The 19,482-nt window shown below is 34.1% G+C and overlaps 1 protein-coding gene across 1 annotated transcript in view; it reads right to left on the reverse strand.

Moving 5' to 3' along the window:
* The window catches only part of LOC123711573 (neural-cadherin), a 254,181-nt gene that overhangs the window by 188,918 nt on the left and 45,781 nt on the right, over positions 1 to 19,482 (reverse strand). Inside the window, exons 4-13 of the mRNA XM_045664169.1 lie at positions 18,335 to 18,636; positions 17,218 to 17,354; positions 16,480 to 16,696; positions 15,513 to 15,681; positions 14,428 to 15,278; positions 14,131 to 14,322; positions 12,163 to 12,353; positions 9,246 to 9,435; positions 8,760 to 8,942; positions 6,463 to 6,652 (exon numbers count right to left, since the gene is read on the reverse strand). Of these exons, the coding sequence (XP_045520125.1) occupies positions 6,463 to 6,652; positions 8,760 to 8,942; positions 9,246 to 9,435; positions 12,163 to 12,353; positions 14,131 to 14,322; positions 14,428 to 15,278; positions 15,513 to 15,681; positions 16,480 to 16,696; positions 17,218 to 17,354; positions 18,335 to 18,636 (2,622 nt within the window). The remainder of the gene's footprint in view (positions 1 to 6,462; positions 6,653 to 8,759; positions 8,943 to 9,245; positions 9,436 to 12,162; positions 12,354 to 14,130; positions 14,323 to 14,427; positions 15,279 to 15,512; positions 15,682 to 16,479; positions 16,697 to 17,217; positions 17,355 to 18,334; positions 18,637 to 19,482) is intronic.

Consider the following 19,482-nt stretch of genomic DNA (forward strand, 5'->3'; position numbering starts at 1 on the left):
TCGGGCCTTTTTTAAATCCCAGTACATTACCGTCTCACCCATCTCTAATTATTTTGCGCCTATTTCGAGTTTAAACGCTCAATAATGAATGCCTTAAAATCCACAGCGTACTTAAAAATAATATTATTGTATTTTTTATTTTTATATAGGGACATGTTGAAATTAATATTTAATTGAGAAAAAATATTAAAAAATATATAAGATATCTCTAAAAGTAGTACAGAATACACAGACGTTATAAATATCTAGAGTAGGATGTACGTAGACTTTATTTCTTTCTAGAATTACGCTTACATGATGTAAAGTTCAGTAAAAGTGATCCTTATTCGTGATTTCAATATTGAGTTTCGTTCAACTTACATTTCTCATAACACGTTTGTGCAGCAGATACTGAAGATGTAGATGTAGTTCACATCGACATTTCGTTTTGTTAGCGTCATTGAGTTGGTTGTTACGGGTTTGGGAGTCCGAATTAATTAATAACCTATTATTATGTTAAGAATGAAATTCGTTAAAATGCATGATTGATCAGACTACAATACTAAAATATTTTGTTTTGCAATACTCCTCAAGATACAACTATACTCGATACATATAAGTTTAAGACAACGCAATGTTTATTTATTTATTCATTAATACACACTTCGTTACCGTATACAACAAAATACATATAACAAAAACAGGTTACATAAGTAATTAGGCAACGAGCGATTTCTTCCAGGCAACCCTAAATGGAACAATGAAAAGAAGAAACTACTTCAGAGGGTAAACTACAGAAGTGCATAACTTTAATAAAAAAGAAAAACAAAATAGTAAAACATATTTATATATATTTTATATAATATGTATAAACAAAAATGTACAAGATAATCCAAGGGTTAACTGAGTCACAATTAATGTATATAAGTAGCTAATGTTCATATTTTATTTAAGATTTTTTTTGACGCCTTGTGTACCAAGCTCACTGCACTAATACATTTGCATGTCTTTTCATATAAAACACGATCTGACCTAAACATCTTTTTCCGAACTTAATCTCCTATGTATCACTAAACTTACAAAGCCCTACTGTTTTTACTTCAATAAGGATTATCAATCATACCATTACGCGTGACATAAGTGGACCCTCCTCATAAGAGCTCAAACTTCCATTACTCAACAGTGACTACGCCCTGTTCCGATTCCTTCGGCCATTTGGATATTATCCTCGAGTTGTATATAGAGAGAGATGTTCGCAAAAGAAATGATAATACGAATTTTCTCTACGATGCTATCGCGTAACACCCGGAAAATTAACTGGTTGACGCGACACCGTTATCTCCCGTTTTCCTATTAAATTTATGGTATCGAATGAACAAAAAAATTAAAACAAATATATTTGGTATTTTACTGACATCAAAGTATAAATAATGCTCAAATATTTTGTAATTTATTTTCATTTAGAAATAAAAATAAGAATTATAATACTAGTAATATGTTGGAAAATAAATTGTTTACAAGAATTTCGTCCACTATTCCATGATAATTAAATCTTTCATTTATTTTGTATATCGTTTAGGGTGTTGATAAAGGAAGCATGTACAATTCCGTAGATTGGTAATTGGTATTAATTGTAGATGTATTGGTGTATTGTAGGTTATAATCTTTATTTATATGTATCTTGAATTCTTTGTGGATTTGTGAGCTAATAAATAAATGCTTTATACTTCGCATATTATAAAATCTACAATACAAATTAAATTGTATCAAATTTTCTAAAAACAATTACGTCAAGTAGTGTTGTCATAACAGAGACGAGGCAATTTCGTCGTTAGCACTGTTGTCACAAATTAATTGTTATTAGAGTTTTTAATTAGCACCCTGTGTCCCTTATTGAACTGTCTGTCGGACGAACAAGGGAAATCGAGCCATTCCAACGGACCGATGTTCTATTTTAATTAAAACAGCTCCTCGATACGATAGCTTTGCCCGTTTTTTGATGCGAAACTTGAAATAATAGCGTTGAAATTTTAATACTAGTCACGATTAAAACGAGTTACAAGTATTGAAGACAAAATTCATTCAAGTGATTTTTTATGAGACAAAGCGGATGGTCTTCGGTGTTATAGCATCATAAAACCTCTTGTCGAGCTGGCGTTTTAAGGAAATTTCTTTCCTATACAGTTATTTGTCACTTAACGCCTACAGGGGTCTTATCATGGCCCTTATAAATCTGCCGAGTTAATTTATTGGATAACCGGTTGGAATAACATCTAAAATGCTCGACAAGGGAGTATAAAAGGAACTAAGAATTGACCTTGTCTAAGAAGAAAATGGATTAGGTCTAGTTCAATAATCATATTAATTTTATTCATTTCCGTAAAGAGAACCGAACTTAGCTTTTGTTCAGACCGTAATCTTAAGTGATGTTCAAAAGCGATACTGCATGTTTCTATATAAACTGAGGAATCACATATATATATATATATATATATATATATATATATATACGATTTTAAATAAAGAAGGAAGTGATAGTAAAAAACAATCGTAACCCCAAGCCGTTAAGCAAACGGTAATATTTAGTAGTTTGTGGCAGTAATCCTCAGCAGTGCACTGGGGCGAGTCCTCATCACAAATTCTCGAGGGCACTGCGTTAAATGTAGGCCACGAAGTTCCCGCAGACCACGGGAATATTGCTTTGTCACTTGGCGACATTGTGCTTCTCTAAGCCCAAGTAATTGGAAATACTTGAAATAGACGACTTGGAGAAACACGGCTCCATTTTACAATCGTGATTTTGTAGAACAATGCTCTGTTCTCTTAGAAAGTTATTAATTCGAGATATACGTTCAGGGTTTTTTACAATAGTTTCGTCAAGTATACATATACGCTTTATTATTAATATATTTGACATTTGGAACGCAACTACAAGAATTATATTCAAACTATGTTCATGCATCTCTTTTGTTCCAAATACACACACGGAGCGCTGTTCAATTGTTTCATACAAAAAAATATTTTTACTTTTACCTTGCATATGGTTTGTCCAAGGCAATGTAGTATATTAAGCTACATCATCAAATGTTTAAAGCAAGTTTCGAATGTCTAGACGGCCATCCGAGATCATAATAAAAAAACTTTTTGTGGTAAGAAAACAAAACCTATTATGAAAGTCAATTATATGAACCGAAATACGATCTAGTCTCCATACTATTAAACTTTGTAAATCTAGACTTTATATGAGATTAACGAAATTGTTTGTAACTAGTAATTAGAATTTATTTTTTATATTGTAAATAACTAAACTGAAACTATTACGGAGAACCGAATCATCTATTAAAGGGGCTAAGATATTAAGGATTATAATAAGTTAATGATAAAAGAGATAATTTTGAATCCATCAACATATTAACATCTAATTAATACAAAATTTGATATACAAGAGAACATTTACATCTTTCGAAAATGGCCTAAAATCCTCATCTCGAAAATATATCCATCAAACAACAGACTTACATCTAAGGAATAAGCTATATAAATTGAATTACTCCATTAGAGTAGAAGAAAAACAGGAAAGCAATAAAAAATTTAATTAACATAAAACGTATATCTTGTCTCTCAGTCAATTATGTAAGCCGTAAACAAACAGACCAAAGTAAAACAGAATCGAAAGACAAAATAAAAACGCAAATAATTTCATACTCGCCACAGTAAGGAATAAATTAAAATGAAATGGCAACTTCAAAAACATTTATTTTAAGTGGGCTGAGTAATAAATTATTTTTACTATCTTATAAAATTTTACAATTTCCATTTATAAGTATTATGTAACCATTTCTTAATTATTTTATAGAGTAGTAATGCTTGTTATGTAATAGGTTTCTTTGTAATTGGTAATTGTTGTTTACGGATTATTTTATTCAATAGAATCACGTGGATATTTTAACACGATATTGCGATTTAAACTGATAAATAGAATATCAAACGGACATACTACGCGCTACTATTTAATAAAATTGAAATTGGTTTTATAAATAGATTTATATAAGAAATAATAATGATAAAATAAATAACCTTCAATTGATCAAATTCACGAAATCACTCGAAAGTCAAAACATAAACCTCTTATGAACCTTTTAGCGTGACAAGTAATAGCTTGGGATATTAGTTAAAATCGGAGATTGCACGAACGAATCTATGAACTTTTATTTTGTAACTAAAGACTATTCATTGTTTTGTTACAGTACACAGCAGCAAAAAATTGCAAACATATACTTCCCTACGAATAAGAACAATACTTTTACGACCGCTTTTATCAGTTTTCCCAAATAGCTAATAGCTCGAAACGAGTCCGAAGTTTTATTTCCCATACTATTATCCTCCAGACGTAATCAGTATGCGAAACAGGCACGATCGGGCTCCGGACACAAATGTGCTGCAATATGCTGAAATGGTACGTGGCTTATAGGCCCTACGTAAAACTAACTATTTTCCAAGCCGAAAAAGTTGTTTCACTGTTACATTCTAACAAACCTCTATCTATATGTATAATTAACTCAATTTATACAAGTAAAAAAAGATTTACTCATTATTGTAGGACATAGGTAAGACGAAAAGGCGAAAGAGAGTGTCAAATGATTCTGCCATACAGATACTTCATTTACGATAAATAACTTTATTTACATATTAATCAACAATTGTCTAGTAAAATATTAGGAGATTAAAACGGAATATATTGCAATATTATAGGACATGGGGTAAACGAACGACGAAACGAAGGTGAAAGAGCGTGTAGTGATTCTGCCACACGGATATTTCATTTCCGTTAAATAACCATAAATTTTTAAGCTAAAAAATAACATCCTTTTGTAAACATGAATCAAATTACAGTCAGATGAGTTTTTTGTCTGTATTGTGTTTTCTAAGTGAAAATTATAACTTGGCATTTGAATTTAATTTCCTTCACCTGTTGTCGGAACGGTAGACAAATACACGGCGTTCGTTTTCCCAGCCGTAAACGTAGATAACGGTATGCATTTTACGATCGAATACTGTTAGATGTGGTTTTATTGGGTCGTATAGATTTACAGTATTCATGATATATAAGGGAATTGTATATCGCAAGGTGTCGCTAAGCACTGAGCTGATTCAAGACTATTGTGAGACATATACAAGGAAGAGAAGCTTAGTCGGATTATGCCAGGGGCGGTTTATTATCCTGCTACTTGATTTACGATGACGCGATACCCTAGAACGCCTCTCTAATAGGACGTGGCCTGGAGCGGACAATTTATACCGTCACCGGCACTGATATAATCAATTTCCAATTGACTAGAATTCTGTGAAATATGACACTCTCATTTATCTGTCAACATTTGCGACGATAAGGGTCGGTGGAGACTTAAATTATGCTTAGAAAGTCGATAGCGCGGGTAACCTTACGATGCTGAATAAAGAAAAAAAATGTACATTAGAATGCGGGTCGCAAAGTGATTAAGCCGAGACCGTGCTCTACTGACAGCTTGTAACTCTAATACCTTCCTGTCGGCATTTATACATATATTTAAAGTAAGTTTTTCTTCGTTGACTTCTCTCGACCATTATTAATGCCTACCTTACGCGCGCATTTTGCTTCACGACTGCGAAGATTTTATGCGAGATTGACATAATTATTTAGTTTAGTCTTTGGTTAACATAGCTTTTACACATTGAGAGAAAACAATTTTTTAACCGGATTAAATCTATTTGTATTATTATAAACTTATAATTATTTACATAATTTTAAATTTAAGTAATTGTAAGTTTATAATAATACAAATAGATTTAATCCGATTAAAAAATTGTTTTCTTTCAATAATTATTTTGGTTTAACAGTTTTCAGATTTTAAATATATTTAATTTTCGTATGATCAAAAATCTTCGGACAGTTTTATTATAAACTAATTGTACTTCTTCTCATATGATATTAGCTGAAGATGAAATCTTTTTGTCTTTTAACCATAGTAATGGCGTCTTTTGTGTTGAGGTACGCTGCACAATTATTTAACGTAATGTTGTAACTGTATTGTTTTACTTTCAATGAGAGGATGCATTAGTGTATTATCAAATGTTTCCAGACAAAATACTTATTCAAGGCACGTCAAACGAAAATTCAAACAATGCTACCTAGTACCTACGTGCGTAGCATTAGCGTAGGCCGCGTAGCAAATAGAAGGAAAACTATACAAAAAGCATTCCATTCATGACTACTTCAGAAAATTAGTTTCTATAACATATATTAATAGATGCTATACTTTATAACTCACATAAAACAACCAAAAGTGGTGTTCAATTGATGTTTTGTAAGTGATGTGAGACTGCATTTTTAGACTATATTTTTTAAAGTGTTCGTTACGTAAAATAACAACGTACTTAATTTAGATTAACATCGGAATACTGTATACTTTTCGTTTGAATAAAAATGTTTGGTTCTTGACTTACCTGAATTCGGCTGGTTCTCTGAATTCGGTCGCGCTGAAGGGGCTCCATCTCTTGCCTCTACTTCCAAAGCGTAAGCGCCTTGCTTTTCTCTGTCAAACACCACTTTTGTGAAGATTTCTCCAGTCTGCATGCTGATCTCGAAGAAGTCCTTGCCTTCGTTGCGCGGCGAGTCCACAATGTAGTAATACACCTGGTTAAGATAATATTCGTTTTTTAATGAAGATTATAAATTTTGGTGTTGAAGATATAAGAAGGAAAAATATGTTTTTATTTTCATATATCCTTTATATCACATCATGAAATGAATTCTCCCGGTCGCTGTTTGTTGATAAACTCAAAAAAGTAACCCATTGGGAACGGGTTTCTGTACAATTTCCGCCTCTAGATAGTGTAAGAAATATTAAGTTGTATAATTCTATATGGTTTTATGCAAATTTACAGAAATATAACGATTAATGTTCGAAAGACCGCAAAAAATCTTGCCAAAATAAATACACGAAATCCAAGAGGTAAAACATGATTTATTATATTGTGGATTACGTTACGTATTTAAATTAAATTCTCTTATTATATTAATTTTAATTTGACTAAGTACAATTCTTCATGAACGAACGAACAGAAATTTAATCATTACAAAGATTTTTTTAGCTAAGGATTTAATTTTATTTAAGGGAAAAATTTAATAAAAATGAATGGGACGAAAGACGTCATAGAATGGTGTCCCAGAGATGGGAGAAGGGAAAAAGGCCATCAAATAAAGAGATGTGAAGAGGATCTGCCGTAATGATAGAGAAGATTAGTTCGAGTGAAAACAGCAGGGGAAGGCCTGTGTCGGAAGCAGCCTGACCCGGCTGTTGATAACTAGTGTGCCTTAAAAATAATATAGATAAAATATATGTTGTCGCTGAGGTAAAAGTTGTGTAACTGTATGATTTGGTTAATAAAAAGGCTTTCATTATTATTATTAAAGGGACAACTCGTATCGTAAAGACATGTCTTTTCTACGTAGATTAAGTATTATTCTTTTAAACATCATTCTATTACACTAGCCTACATACTTAAAGGAAACTATGTCCCATTACTCTAGCAAACACTGGAACGCACTGAATGTAATAAGCATGCTAGGAAGTTCCAATTACGAATACCAGGATTATTTGACATATCCAAGCATATTAAAAAAAACAATAATTCCACAGTTTTCATCAAATACTCTTTTATCTAAATATTGTATATGCTGTGATAAAAAAATATAGGGGATTGATTAGGATGAGGGCATAACGATTGAACTGAATAACTTCTTTAAATAACTTTTATAAGCCAAACATAAAAATTGTTTAAGATACAACACCAATATATTCAAAATTTAAACATTTAAATCATAATAGTTTAATTTTAAATACCGCTTGTAATTAAAACTACATTTGTAACGAATACAAACATTTATGTATTAAAAGCTTTTTACTTAATATTTTCAATTAACTATTTCACTTCTGACAACGTGAGTTCAGTTCGAAGTTTATACGAATATTTAACTATAATTGAACTAGGTTTAAATTTTTATGCGTTTTTATTACTATATATGAAACATGTGTATATGCGATATGGGTGTCTATATGTGATATATGTGCTGTGGTATTTCGAGTCGATTTCGTGTATTAGTTCTAAATCAAATCAATAGCCTGTGATCGCCAGTGATGAAATTGACGTTTTAAAAGAGGTTTATTTTAACTTCAGGTTTAATGATCTTAAAAGCTCCTAAGCTTAATAAATGTGAATAAATTAAAATCTTATATTCCCTACTATCTGAATACATTTTCGATAATCATATATTTTTTTAAATCTGTCGGTAACTAATCCTTAATTTCGTAACACCTGATGAATCTACTTATTGTTTAATTGGAAGAAAGTTTCTTATTTTCTTTTTTATTGTTTTATTCAACACGCAGCATGTCTATAGAGCTTGGGATTATACGTCGACAATCCTTTGATCATTTTAGCAACATTTCTTTAATATTCAAAAAAAATATTTACCTTCTATATTGCAATTGATTAAATTTGATTCTTGGGCATGGTTATACAACTTTTTAATATTTATTATTTTCAACACCGTAGTACCGAATACTTCACCAAATCTAAAGATGTATACTTACGAACACCAAGTCATTGAATTACTATAAACTAGGATTTTTTAATATTAAATTCAGTATAAATACATACATTAAGAAAGTCCAACGACGCTTACGTCCGATTACACTTTAGAATTTCACATTATAATTGCCTTAAAGCTTAAAACTAACCTGGTTATTTGGGAAAGTCCCGTCCTTGTCAATAGCGTTGACCTGCGTGACCTTGGTACCTATGGGTTCCCCTTCAAGCACCGTCTCTTGTTCTCGCTCAGTGAATAAAGGAATCTCATCGTTGACATCTTCAAGCATAATATATACTGTTGTCTCTGACGCTAGTTGCTGCGCTCCGTTGTTCTGCATATAACAAATTGTTTAGTACAAATAATCCTTAAGCCCAAATTATTATTTTTGAATATAATTATTTTCATCAATATACAAGACATGGTTAGACTTACTTTCACTACTGATACACAAATAATTAAATATAAATGAAAATCTATGTTTATTACTATCCCAAAGGCCGTTATTATAGCGTAATTAAGCAAGTAGAATGACACGAAGTATGTGATAACTTTTAATTTTATTGTCACACAAATAGAAATGAAAATCACATAAAAGTATTGAGTTTTCTCGCCCGTGATTTCATAGAAGCCTTACCTCGACTCGTATTGTCAAATTGTATTCCTTAATGCTCTCATAGTCCAAGGGATGATTCACTTTAATATCGGCCCAAGTAAATCCATTATCAGCTCTTTGTTGTAAATAGAAAGTGTGGAATTTGTTCGTTTGAGCCGTGGAGCCGGGCATCAGCCGGTAAAATACGGTTGGGTTGTTTTCAATGCCGGAGCTAAAAACATACAGAACAATATAGTCGACAAACCCCTTTATCTCCGAGACATCTAAGAACATAATACAACATTGAATCTAAATAAAACTTATAAGGAATCAATTATTCTCTTGATTCTGTATCTTTCTGTTAACATACGGCAATTCAATATTTGAAGCAATCTCTTCTATCGCTACGAAAAACAAAGGCAAATATGTAGACCTTTGTTAACGCTAATGTGATTTAAAGCAGACATACGTTTTCCCAATACATCAGATTCCCGTTTTACACAAGTCTGTTTCTTACCCACTACTAAGGATGAGCAATTTATCCGTGCCAGGATTATATGACTATTTTACCAACTTGTATGCGATATTCCTACTATTATTAGTTCCTCGAGAAATTGAGTTGATTTAGTAAGGGGAAAGTCCATAACTAAATATAAGGATACGCATTCAAGTTTTTTTTGCTAACGCCTTTGTTATTATGTCTTTGTCGTTCTTCATGGTAATAATCCATTGACATTCAATAATATACTTTTGTTATATAGAGTCAAGCCTGAGTAAGTGACTACTGGGTAAACGAGAAAACTCTATGAATGAGAGTATTTACTAGGTACCATCATTTGAGTGGCGGAGAGTTTATTGCCAATTCTTCTCTTTCGTTTTACGCCCTTGATTTGAGAACTGGCAGTAAATGTAAAATTAGAAGCATTTCATATACATTTCTTTTTTTGATGTTCATAAGTGAATCATTCACCTATATGAATAAATGATTTTGAATTGAATTGATTTCCCCTTCTAAAACCTCTATAACTGATAAAACTGAAACCTGTATAAGTGACAGCCATTTTTCAGGAGTGAATTGATACTTGCCTATACCTAAAGCGACAGTTATACGCATTTTTGCTATTTATTACTCATTATTAAATTACGAGTGACGTAATTTATTTGTAAATAAATTTGCGTCTGTTATTGTTTTCTATAGTAATATAGTCCTCTATATGTGAGACACCCCCTTCTAAAACTCCGTAAGCTATAGACTCGGGTTAGTGAGAAACCTTAACAAGAGTAAATAAGATGGCGGTCCCTTGGTTTCCCATATATCCAGGTTTACATACCTAGCGATATGTTTGTTGAACACTGCATTACGCCTACCGATATGTATTTTAAGGATTAATAGCAAAAAATATTGTAAAAATATCATAATTGTCTCTTATTGCTTACTCCGTTTAATTTTTTTACTAAACTGCAAAGTTAAGACATCAAGATATTATATTGATATTTCTAAATGTATAGGTAATATTACATATTTGCCTTTGTATTTTAATACTTGAACATGGAAATTATATTTCAATCCTAAAACTATAATAAAACCTATTTAAATAACAAAATTCGTTTGTATTCATGAAATTATTCAACGATTGGTATTGCATATAATCTGATCTTCGAGATTGCCTATCCGGAAGTATTAAAAAATGTGGTAATTTTTAAACTAAATTTGTATACAGATACCGGCAAACTTCTTGAGCATTAGACAAGGGAGTGGGGGAAAGTGTGCGCATCGTACACAGCGCGGGACACAAACGTCAACTGATTTAACAATCACGCGATCGCGCCGCCGGGAACCACCGCGCGCCGCCAAGTGATACCTAAAAATCGCTTCTGCGCAAGCAAAGACATTTGTTCAAGATGTTTGCCGGTATCTATACAAAACTTCATTTATCCTATTAAGGACCGTTTAGAAATTACGATGATGCAATAATTTATGTTAAAAATTGAATAGAAACGAATTTTATTCAAAATAAAATTAGTATTATGTGTATTAGTAGGTATTGGTTTTGTCTTATAATCATGTAAGTTGAAAATGTGGTTTAGGATGAACAGATAGACAATAGATGTGAGCCATGGACCGACACTGTGTGATTGATGCAATTGAAGATGCACACTACCAAGAAATTATTCGCATATCTTGCAATTTCAAAATGCAATGTGCCATCCCTTTGTGATAGTTTTTTTTTTTTAAATATCCTTCATTGATCTACCTGCCGTATAGGTAAGCCGAATGAAAATTTATTATTATTTTTACTCTACATAATTACGATTTTAGGAAGTTATTCTTATTACTTTTTAACTTTTTCATCAAATGATTTTAAATGAACGTTGAATAAAACAAAATAAAATGACCGGATCTAACAACTATGTTGAATTGCAATTTAACTGAAACATGAATTAATGCAAAAACTCAGCCTACATGCATAGAACATTAAACACAGATGTCTAAATACCTACCAGTTATACTCAAAAATATCTTGCTATTTCAAAAAATAATAAGACATTTTTGAGCACAATCCCCATTCCACGTAAGCGGTGAGCCCGTAATGCAATGGTGTACCAGAATTTAGATCTGATCAGGCGCTCGTGAAAATGCTTTTAGAAAATTCCAGTTCACAAACCACCAATTGTGTAAGGCAAATGACGGACACATGAGATCACGCGCAATCATCGTGCTTCTAGGCCGTCTCCACTGTCACACGTAAATAGTACCACGAACTTATTTGACCTTGTTTGAGCTTTGTTGACGATATCATCCTATACGTTTTACTTTTAAGCTTAATTTTAGTTTTTAGCCCTGGGTCAGATACGTTTGTGGTGGTACAATCAGTACCGACAGCGGCCGAGACCATAGAAGTGAATAGCGCGGCCGGCGTGCGAGGGCTGCGTGCGGTGCCCGCGAGTGTACACGCACCTTGCTTTAGCGGACACCACTCTGCCACCGACGGGCATATTCTCTCGAATGTAGATCGGGCCGTAAACTGTGTGGTCCCAAACGGGGGGATTGTTTGCGCGATCCACTACGTCTATCTGGACCTCCACGGTTCTGGACAAGGGCGGGAAGCCCTTGTCTTGAGCCATAGCCTCCAACTTGTACGTCTCTCGCTATCGGGAAAGAGTCGATGGAAACAAAACCACGTCGTTAGTAGTGTTAAGGAGTGAAGGCCGCGGGCCCGGAGGCCCGCTGCGCCTCATACCAACCTGGCTTTCACACTGGTCACTACGGTACCCACTGTGACATTCTCTTTGATGTGAACGGGGCCATACGTGGACATGTCCCAGATGGGAGGTTTATTGTTCCTGTCTACCACGTCTAATTCAACGTCCACGTCTGCGGAGGACGGCGGGTCCCCTCTGTCGGAGGCGCGGACGCGCAGGCGATACCTGTCCCGCTACAGATACACGGGTCAGAGGTCAGCGGGGACAAACAAAACAAAACAACTCAAATATAAACACATAATTATCGTTGCTAATAAACAATCAAAATAAAAAAAAATAAGTATCCTCTTTCATTATTATTGTTTGTCTCTGTATCATTTTTTAATGAAATTAATAATTAAATTCGACATCCAGCCATCACTCTGCCACTCAGTAAGCCAAACTAAAACAATATCAGAAATAACTAGAAATCACTAACAAGTAGAAATCCTGTCGCGACGTCCTCTTCCACTCTGAGAGCTCGTTCGTGCTAGCTTACAATGCTTATTTAGCCAATATAGGGTGCAGGAAAATAAATCGGAAAAATAATGTTTACCGTATTATACAATTTCCGGTCTGTACAATAGGGATAAAGACAAACTGTACATTAATAATACTTTATACAATAAATCAACTAAACTAATCTTAAAAAAATCAAAGAACTCAACAAAAGCAGGCAATGCATGCGGCTCTGCATACAAGACATGGCGGAAAGGTCAGGTTGTCATAAACAAGTTTGATGACCTCGTAACGACTACAACAAAACGACACTCATTGTAATGAATATATTACAAACGGTGGACGTTACGGTTTACTGTACAAATTTCGATTGGTTAACGTTGCCCCTTTCACAGAAGAAATAATGTCACAACTGGTCAGATGGCCAAATTGCCCGAAGGCGATCTGGCTATCTCAGTTATATCTAATATTAATTACATATTATATACATATCAAAATATACACTCGCACCCTGTAAAAAATTAGTATTATGAATATTAAGTTATGGTGGTCACGTGGTATGAGGGTCGTCTAGCGCACTAATAAATATAGGACAGATTCGAACTGTCTCTAGCGTGGCGACTGTGTCGGATGTTAGTAACAAAACATGTACATACATACAATAATGGTAGGTATGTCAAAAGCGTAAGCTTCTTAAATAATTTCTGAATTATAAAAATAACTATAAATCCCAAAACTATTCGGTGCGAAATATACAGAAGTGCTTATACAGAAACTGTACATGTTTTAGAACTAAACACAGGTTTATGGTGAAATATTTACAGCAGTTAATTCATAGGTAATATACACAAGTCGTATTTTATCGATAAGAAGTTGAATGCAAGATGGTGGTGCGAAATAAATCTTAACGAAGATCGAGTGCTGAGCCGGCGCTGGCGGCAAATGAAAGTAATTGTGCTGCAAGAGGAACAAGCGCGCCGAACGTCGGGCGCCTGGCGCCTGACGCCGGCCGCAATGGACAACTACTCCTCATAGCCAGGATTTACTCTCCACAGCAATTTACAGCAGCAATTTAGAACTATTTACATGTAAAAACTTAAATTAGGTGCCAATTGAATCCTAAGGCTTTAGGTAGCACTCATCCACCAAATATTAGTAAAGTTACTCTTTCACTCATCATTCTTATCACAATCCACACGTTACTTCGACCAGAGAGCATACTTACGTCTAACGGTTTCTTTAAGACTATCCATCCTGATTCAGGTTGGATCTCAAAGTATTCTATGTCAGCTGGATTATAAGGAGCGCTCAAAGTATAAACGATCGCTCCATTATTATCAGCATCTTCGTCAGATGCTGATACTCTTAAGATATTTGTGCCTATACTAGCATCTTGTTTTACGTTCTCGACGTATTTCTGCAATAAGATATTGTGTAAGTTTTTCAACTTGGCTGTTGAGAGTATAGAGTGCAAAAGCATAATTTTGAATTTCTAAGCTATCATGCATGTACAAGTGCTTACTTGTCGATCGAACAAAGGTGGATTATCGTTGACATCGGTGATTTCAACGGTGAAGGAACAGACGCCTTCCAACGATGGGTCCCCTTGATCTGTAGCTTTGACTGTAACTGAAACAAACTTCCCATCATCCCCTTCCCTATCGAACACTTTGTTCGTGGACACTTCACCTGTTTCTTCGTCAACCGTGAATTTTGTACCCTTTTGATTTGGTTGCTGTACAATGGAATATTTGACTTGACCATTAACTCCTTTATCTTCGTCCGTGGCGTGTACTTTTATCACAGGACTACCATTCGGTGCACCTTCTTCGACTTTAGGGAAATACGTTGGACAATCCTTAAAAATCGGCTTGTTATCATTTACATCAGTAATAAATACTACGACGACTGCAGTAGACGTGTGTATGGTCGCATCACCGTTAACACAACATGCGCCATCATCCAAAGCTGTGACATTCAGCTCATACTTATCTCTGTCCAACGATATAGCTTTATTGTGTAATCGTATGACTCCAGTTATTTCTTCAATTACGAATTGGCCTGAGCTCGTGCCACCTCCGACGAAACCAAAGCGAACATTATCCCCATCTTTATCTGACGCAACAACAGTGGTGACCAAAGTATTGGGACCTGCATTTTCATCTACATTAGGCGTATATACTTGTTGAGAAAATTTAGGTTCTTCATCGTTCTTGTTCTTCGTATATACTCTAACTGTAGCCGTTCCAGTTTTTGCTGGTTCTCCCTTATCCTTTGCTGTTACCACAAACTCGTAGTAAGCGTTGTTATTGTCAGCATCCAACTGCTTGTTGTTAGTGATGATTCCGTTTGAATCGACACTGAAGTGATCATCTGAAAATAATCGAGTAAGTAATTAGAATAATAATTATTTAAAAAAAACTGTATTTTAAGGTACAAAAGGTGTTTTTATATTATATTTTGAATAATACAAATAATTAGTGACACCGAGGTGATCTTACTTAAGTTTTTAATTTTGAATTGAATTTGTAATAAATTGTACTTACAAAAACGTTAACGTCTTTGGGCTGATATATTGTTTAATATTAAAATAAATGTCACGGTCACCTGAAACTAAATATTCAATCTCCGCGTTCTTCCCAGAGTCAGCGTCCATAGCTTTAACTTTAAGGATGCTTGTGCCCAGCGGAATGTCCTCATCGACGTTGTGTGCTTGGTAGTCTGGTAACTCGAACTTCGGAGCGTTATCATTGACGTCAGAGACGCGTATTGTTAACTGAAATTAACGGAATATTATGTCAAATAAATGTAAATTAATTACACAATTATTAAACTAAATTTGAGAATTATATTTTAAGTTCCTCCATGCCTTAGCGTTATTTCATCATTACGGATTGATTTGGACTGGCGCTGGCGCTATCTATGGGCGCGGAGATAGGTCACATAAATTAAAACAAAATTGTCTTTAAACCTCATATTTTCAACTTGTTGATTGAAATTTATATTACGTGTACAATTTGACGAACTTATCAAGGACTAAATAAAATGCAGTAAGAACAGCATTGTCGCGCTTAACAAATTTTATTTAATTATTAGTTAGGTTTGAATAGTGCTGCCCAAGTGGCTTTAATGTGCGACTCTCATCTCTGAGGTCGTAGGTTCATTCCCCAGCCTTGCACCAATGAACCTTTTGTCTATGCGTACATCTAACACTCGTTTCTACGGTGAAGTAAAACATCGTGATTCGTGAGGAAACCGGCATATCATATCCGAATATACAAAATGGACGACAAATGTCGGACAGAAGGTCGAGCTTGTTTTTTTTGTTATCAAAGAAACGGATGCAATGCAAGACTAAGATCCATTTAGAGTTGTAGCGCCACTGGATTATTATAATTATTTGAGACAAGAGTAACAATTCCTTAAGCGCCATCTAGTAGTGTCAATGAACTATCTTAACATAATAGACTCATTTATAAGTCATGCAATCCCTTCTAGGTGGCATTAGTTGTATCAGAGAAAAGTCCCTAAAAGTCCGCTTTTATGTTGATAAATCTTATTAAAGGTAACTTACATCAACAGATGTGGAAAATCCTCCTGAATCTTCTGTCGCGGTGACCACCAGAGAGTACACATGCGGTTGTCTCAGGTCTTCGAAATCTAATTCTTTAGCTAGCTTCACGATACCAGATGTAGGACCAATGTTGAATGTTCCTGCTCCTTGCCCCTGAGCCTTCAGCGTATAACGGATTTCACGGTCAGCGAATGACTTCGCTTTTACCGAAATTATACTGAAATTTAAAAAAAAAACATGATTACATTTTAAGCATGGCGAGAAGACGTGCATCTCTTAAATAAACAAATCTTGAAAAATAATGTTTTTAATGTTTATGTTTATAATAGACGAACAGTTTTGCAATATTCGTCCATATAGTAGTTTGAGCAGTGTTGGCCTAGTGGCTTCAGCGTGCGACTCTTATCCCTGAGGTCGTAAGTTCGATCCCCGGCTGTGCACCAATGGATTTTCTTTCTATGTGCGCATTTAACATTAGCTCGAAAGGTGAAGGAAAACATCGTGAGGAAACCGTCTTGCCTTAGGCCCAAAAAAGTCGACGGCGTGCGTCAGGCACAGAAGGCTGATCACCTACTTGCCTATTAGTTTAACAAATGATCATGAAATAGATACTGAAATCTGAGGCCAGGACTTACAAAAGTTGTAGCGCCATTGATTTTAGTAGTTGGTCGCATTGAATACTGAAACATTTTTTTTGTAAAGTGAAATATATAGTTTTATATAGCAATAACTTCTTACTCAGAATCTTTTTTCTGATTTTCCGCAATTTCCGCTTCATAACTCGGCAAGTAGAATTGTGGAGCTCGCTTTCCACCAACTATGCTAAGCCGTTCTTCGGGCGTTGACTGGAACCGCCTTTCATCTACACGACCACTCTGAAAATTACGTTGGACTGTCAATTCTAATGCTTACGAGTTTCAATGAATAACTCTGTATGAATAAGTGCATAAAGCACAGAATGAATCACGTTTTAGCTGAAAGGTTTATTTAAAATTACATTATCGTGAAAACAATTACATTGCCGAGAAGGCATATACAGCTTGTTAATAGTAATAAAAACAGTTTCTTTTGTTCTTTTTCATTTTGAAATTATAAGACTAAAAACTTATTTCAACATTTTTAACGAACAAGCTCATGAAATATACATCTACAAAACTTTCCAGACTGAAATTATTTTATATCTAATCAAAGAAGTTCATTTTATTTATTCTAGCAAATGTTCAGTCATGGAACTCTCTTAACGCCGTAACTTAATACAAATTATTTGTATTAATAAATTAAAATGGAAATTCAATTAGAAATATTAGAAATATTTTATCGCCAGACCAGTACAATAGTTTAAAAGTTATGAAAAAAAATCACTTTTACAGGAGCTAAAGCAGAAAAAGCATTTTTATAAATAAATCTACTTATTTAAGAATTGAAATTGTAAAACTCTGCCAACGTTTCGCGTGCCTTGATTTTGTTTCACATATACAACTTCAAGAGGCACCAAAAACCATGTAATAGATAAACATGAAAAGACAGCCGATGTAACAATAGTGGTTATAGCGAACATTCGTGATACTACCAATTCAAACAAGCCATATTCATATCCCACACACTAAAAAAAAATTGTATTTGGCTTCATAACTACTTTGTGTAATGCAACCACAGCAATTCGGTTCCCTTAATCACCACACTCAATTTTAATATCGCAAAATATTGTACAATTTATTGGCGCCAAAATGAGAAAACGCAATGAACAATCATATAAAAATGACAGATTCCAAATTCAAATGTAATATTTTTTATTTTCAATTGCAGCAGTATTTATGGCCAGACTTAGTATAATACACGAAGTGTAACAAATTACCTGATCTTCCGCTTTCACATACAGCACATACTCCATGTCTAGTTGAAATGGATCAGTTCCCCTCGTACGGACGACACCTGACCGCTCATCAACCTCGAATCTCCCTCCAGTTCTATCTCTGACTATGAAGTAGTGGATGTTGTGATCTGTATCAGGATCCCTCGCTTGAAGAGTAAAGACTGGTGTGTTGGGGGCTGCATTGAGTTGGACCACAGTCTGCATTGGCAGCGGCCGGTTGATGAAGTATGGAGGCTCATCGTTCACGTCTTTTACGTGAATGATCACGCGCTGGTTGTCTGTATCTGAAATGATAAGATTTAATGATAAAACTAACTTCTGTTTGGGTACCGAGTATTCCGCATTGGTTTCTTAGCGAGAAATAATAAAACAATCCTGACAAAACTACTCAATAAAACCTAAATACAAATTGAACGCATACTTCTGTATATCGTTTCTCTCTCTCTATCTCTCAAGAGCATTAAGTAACTTATCTTCTCATATTTTTCCCCCTATTGCAAACAAAACCTAGTTATTGACCAAGGATATATTCTGCTCAAATTTACTTAGGGCATTTAACTTTTAACACTGGTACGAGCTTTCCACTAACAGTCATTTATTTCGACAGTACCCTCTACCCAATTAGCCACTAGTTCGTAATACAAATTACTTAAAGTTTTAAACAATGTTGCGGAAACAATAGCGGGATAGTCTGAAGATAAAAATGCTGACATAAAGATAACTTTTCCAATTACGGAATTGGATTAAACGACCACAATGAGTATTTCATTAAAGATATAATCAAACAAGGTTTGGAGATACTATGGTATTGTATTTTATTTAAATCTTTACTAGATAATTTAAGCAATTTTAACTCTAGATTAACGACTGAGTATATCTTTATCTATATTTTTCTTCTCGAAACCAAAAAAGTCTACTTGGTTAATTAAGAATTTTTATTTTTGTAAGTTCATCTTGTTGCATCCACAATATATTTAGCACCTGTTTCTGTATCTCTGACTATTTTATCATGTGTCTTAATTTGTTGATAAAAAATATTATCGCTACATATTTAAAATATTATATTGAAATTACAGCTGTTTTATACTAGATTATTTGAGTGTAAGAGGTTGCATGGGAAAAATAATTAA

This window comes from Pieris brassicae, chromosome 7 (genome assembly GCF_905147105.1).
Source record: "Pieris brassicae chromosome 7, ilPieBrab1.1, whole genome shotgun sequence".
NCBI lineage: Eukaryota > Metazoa > Arthropoda > Insecta > Lepidoptera > Pieridae > Pieris > Pieris brassicae.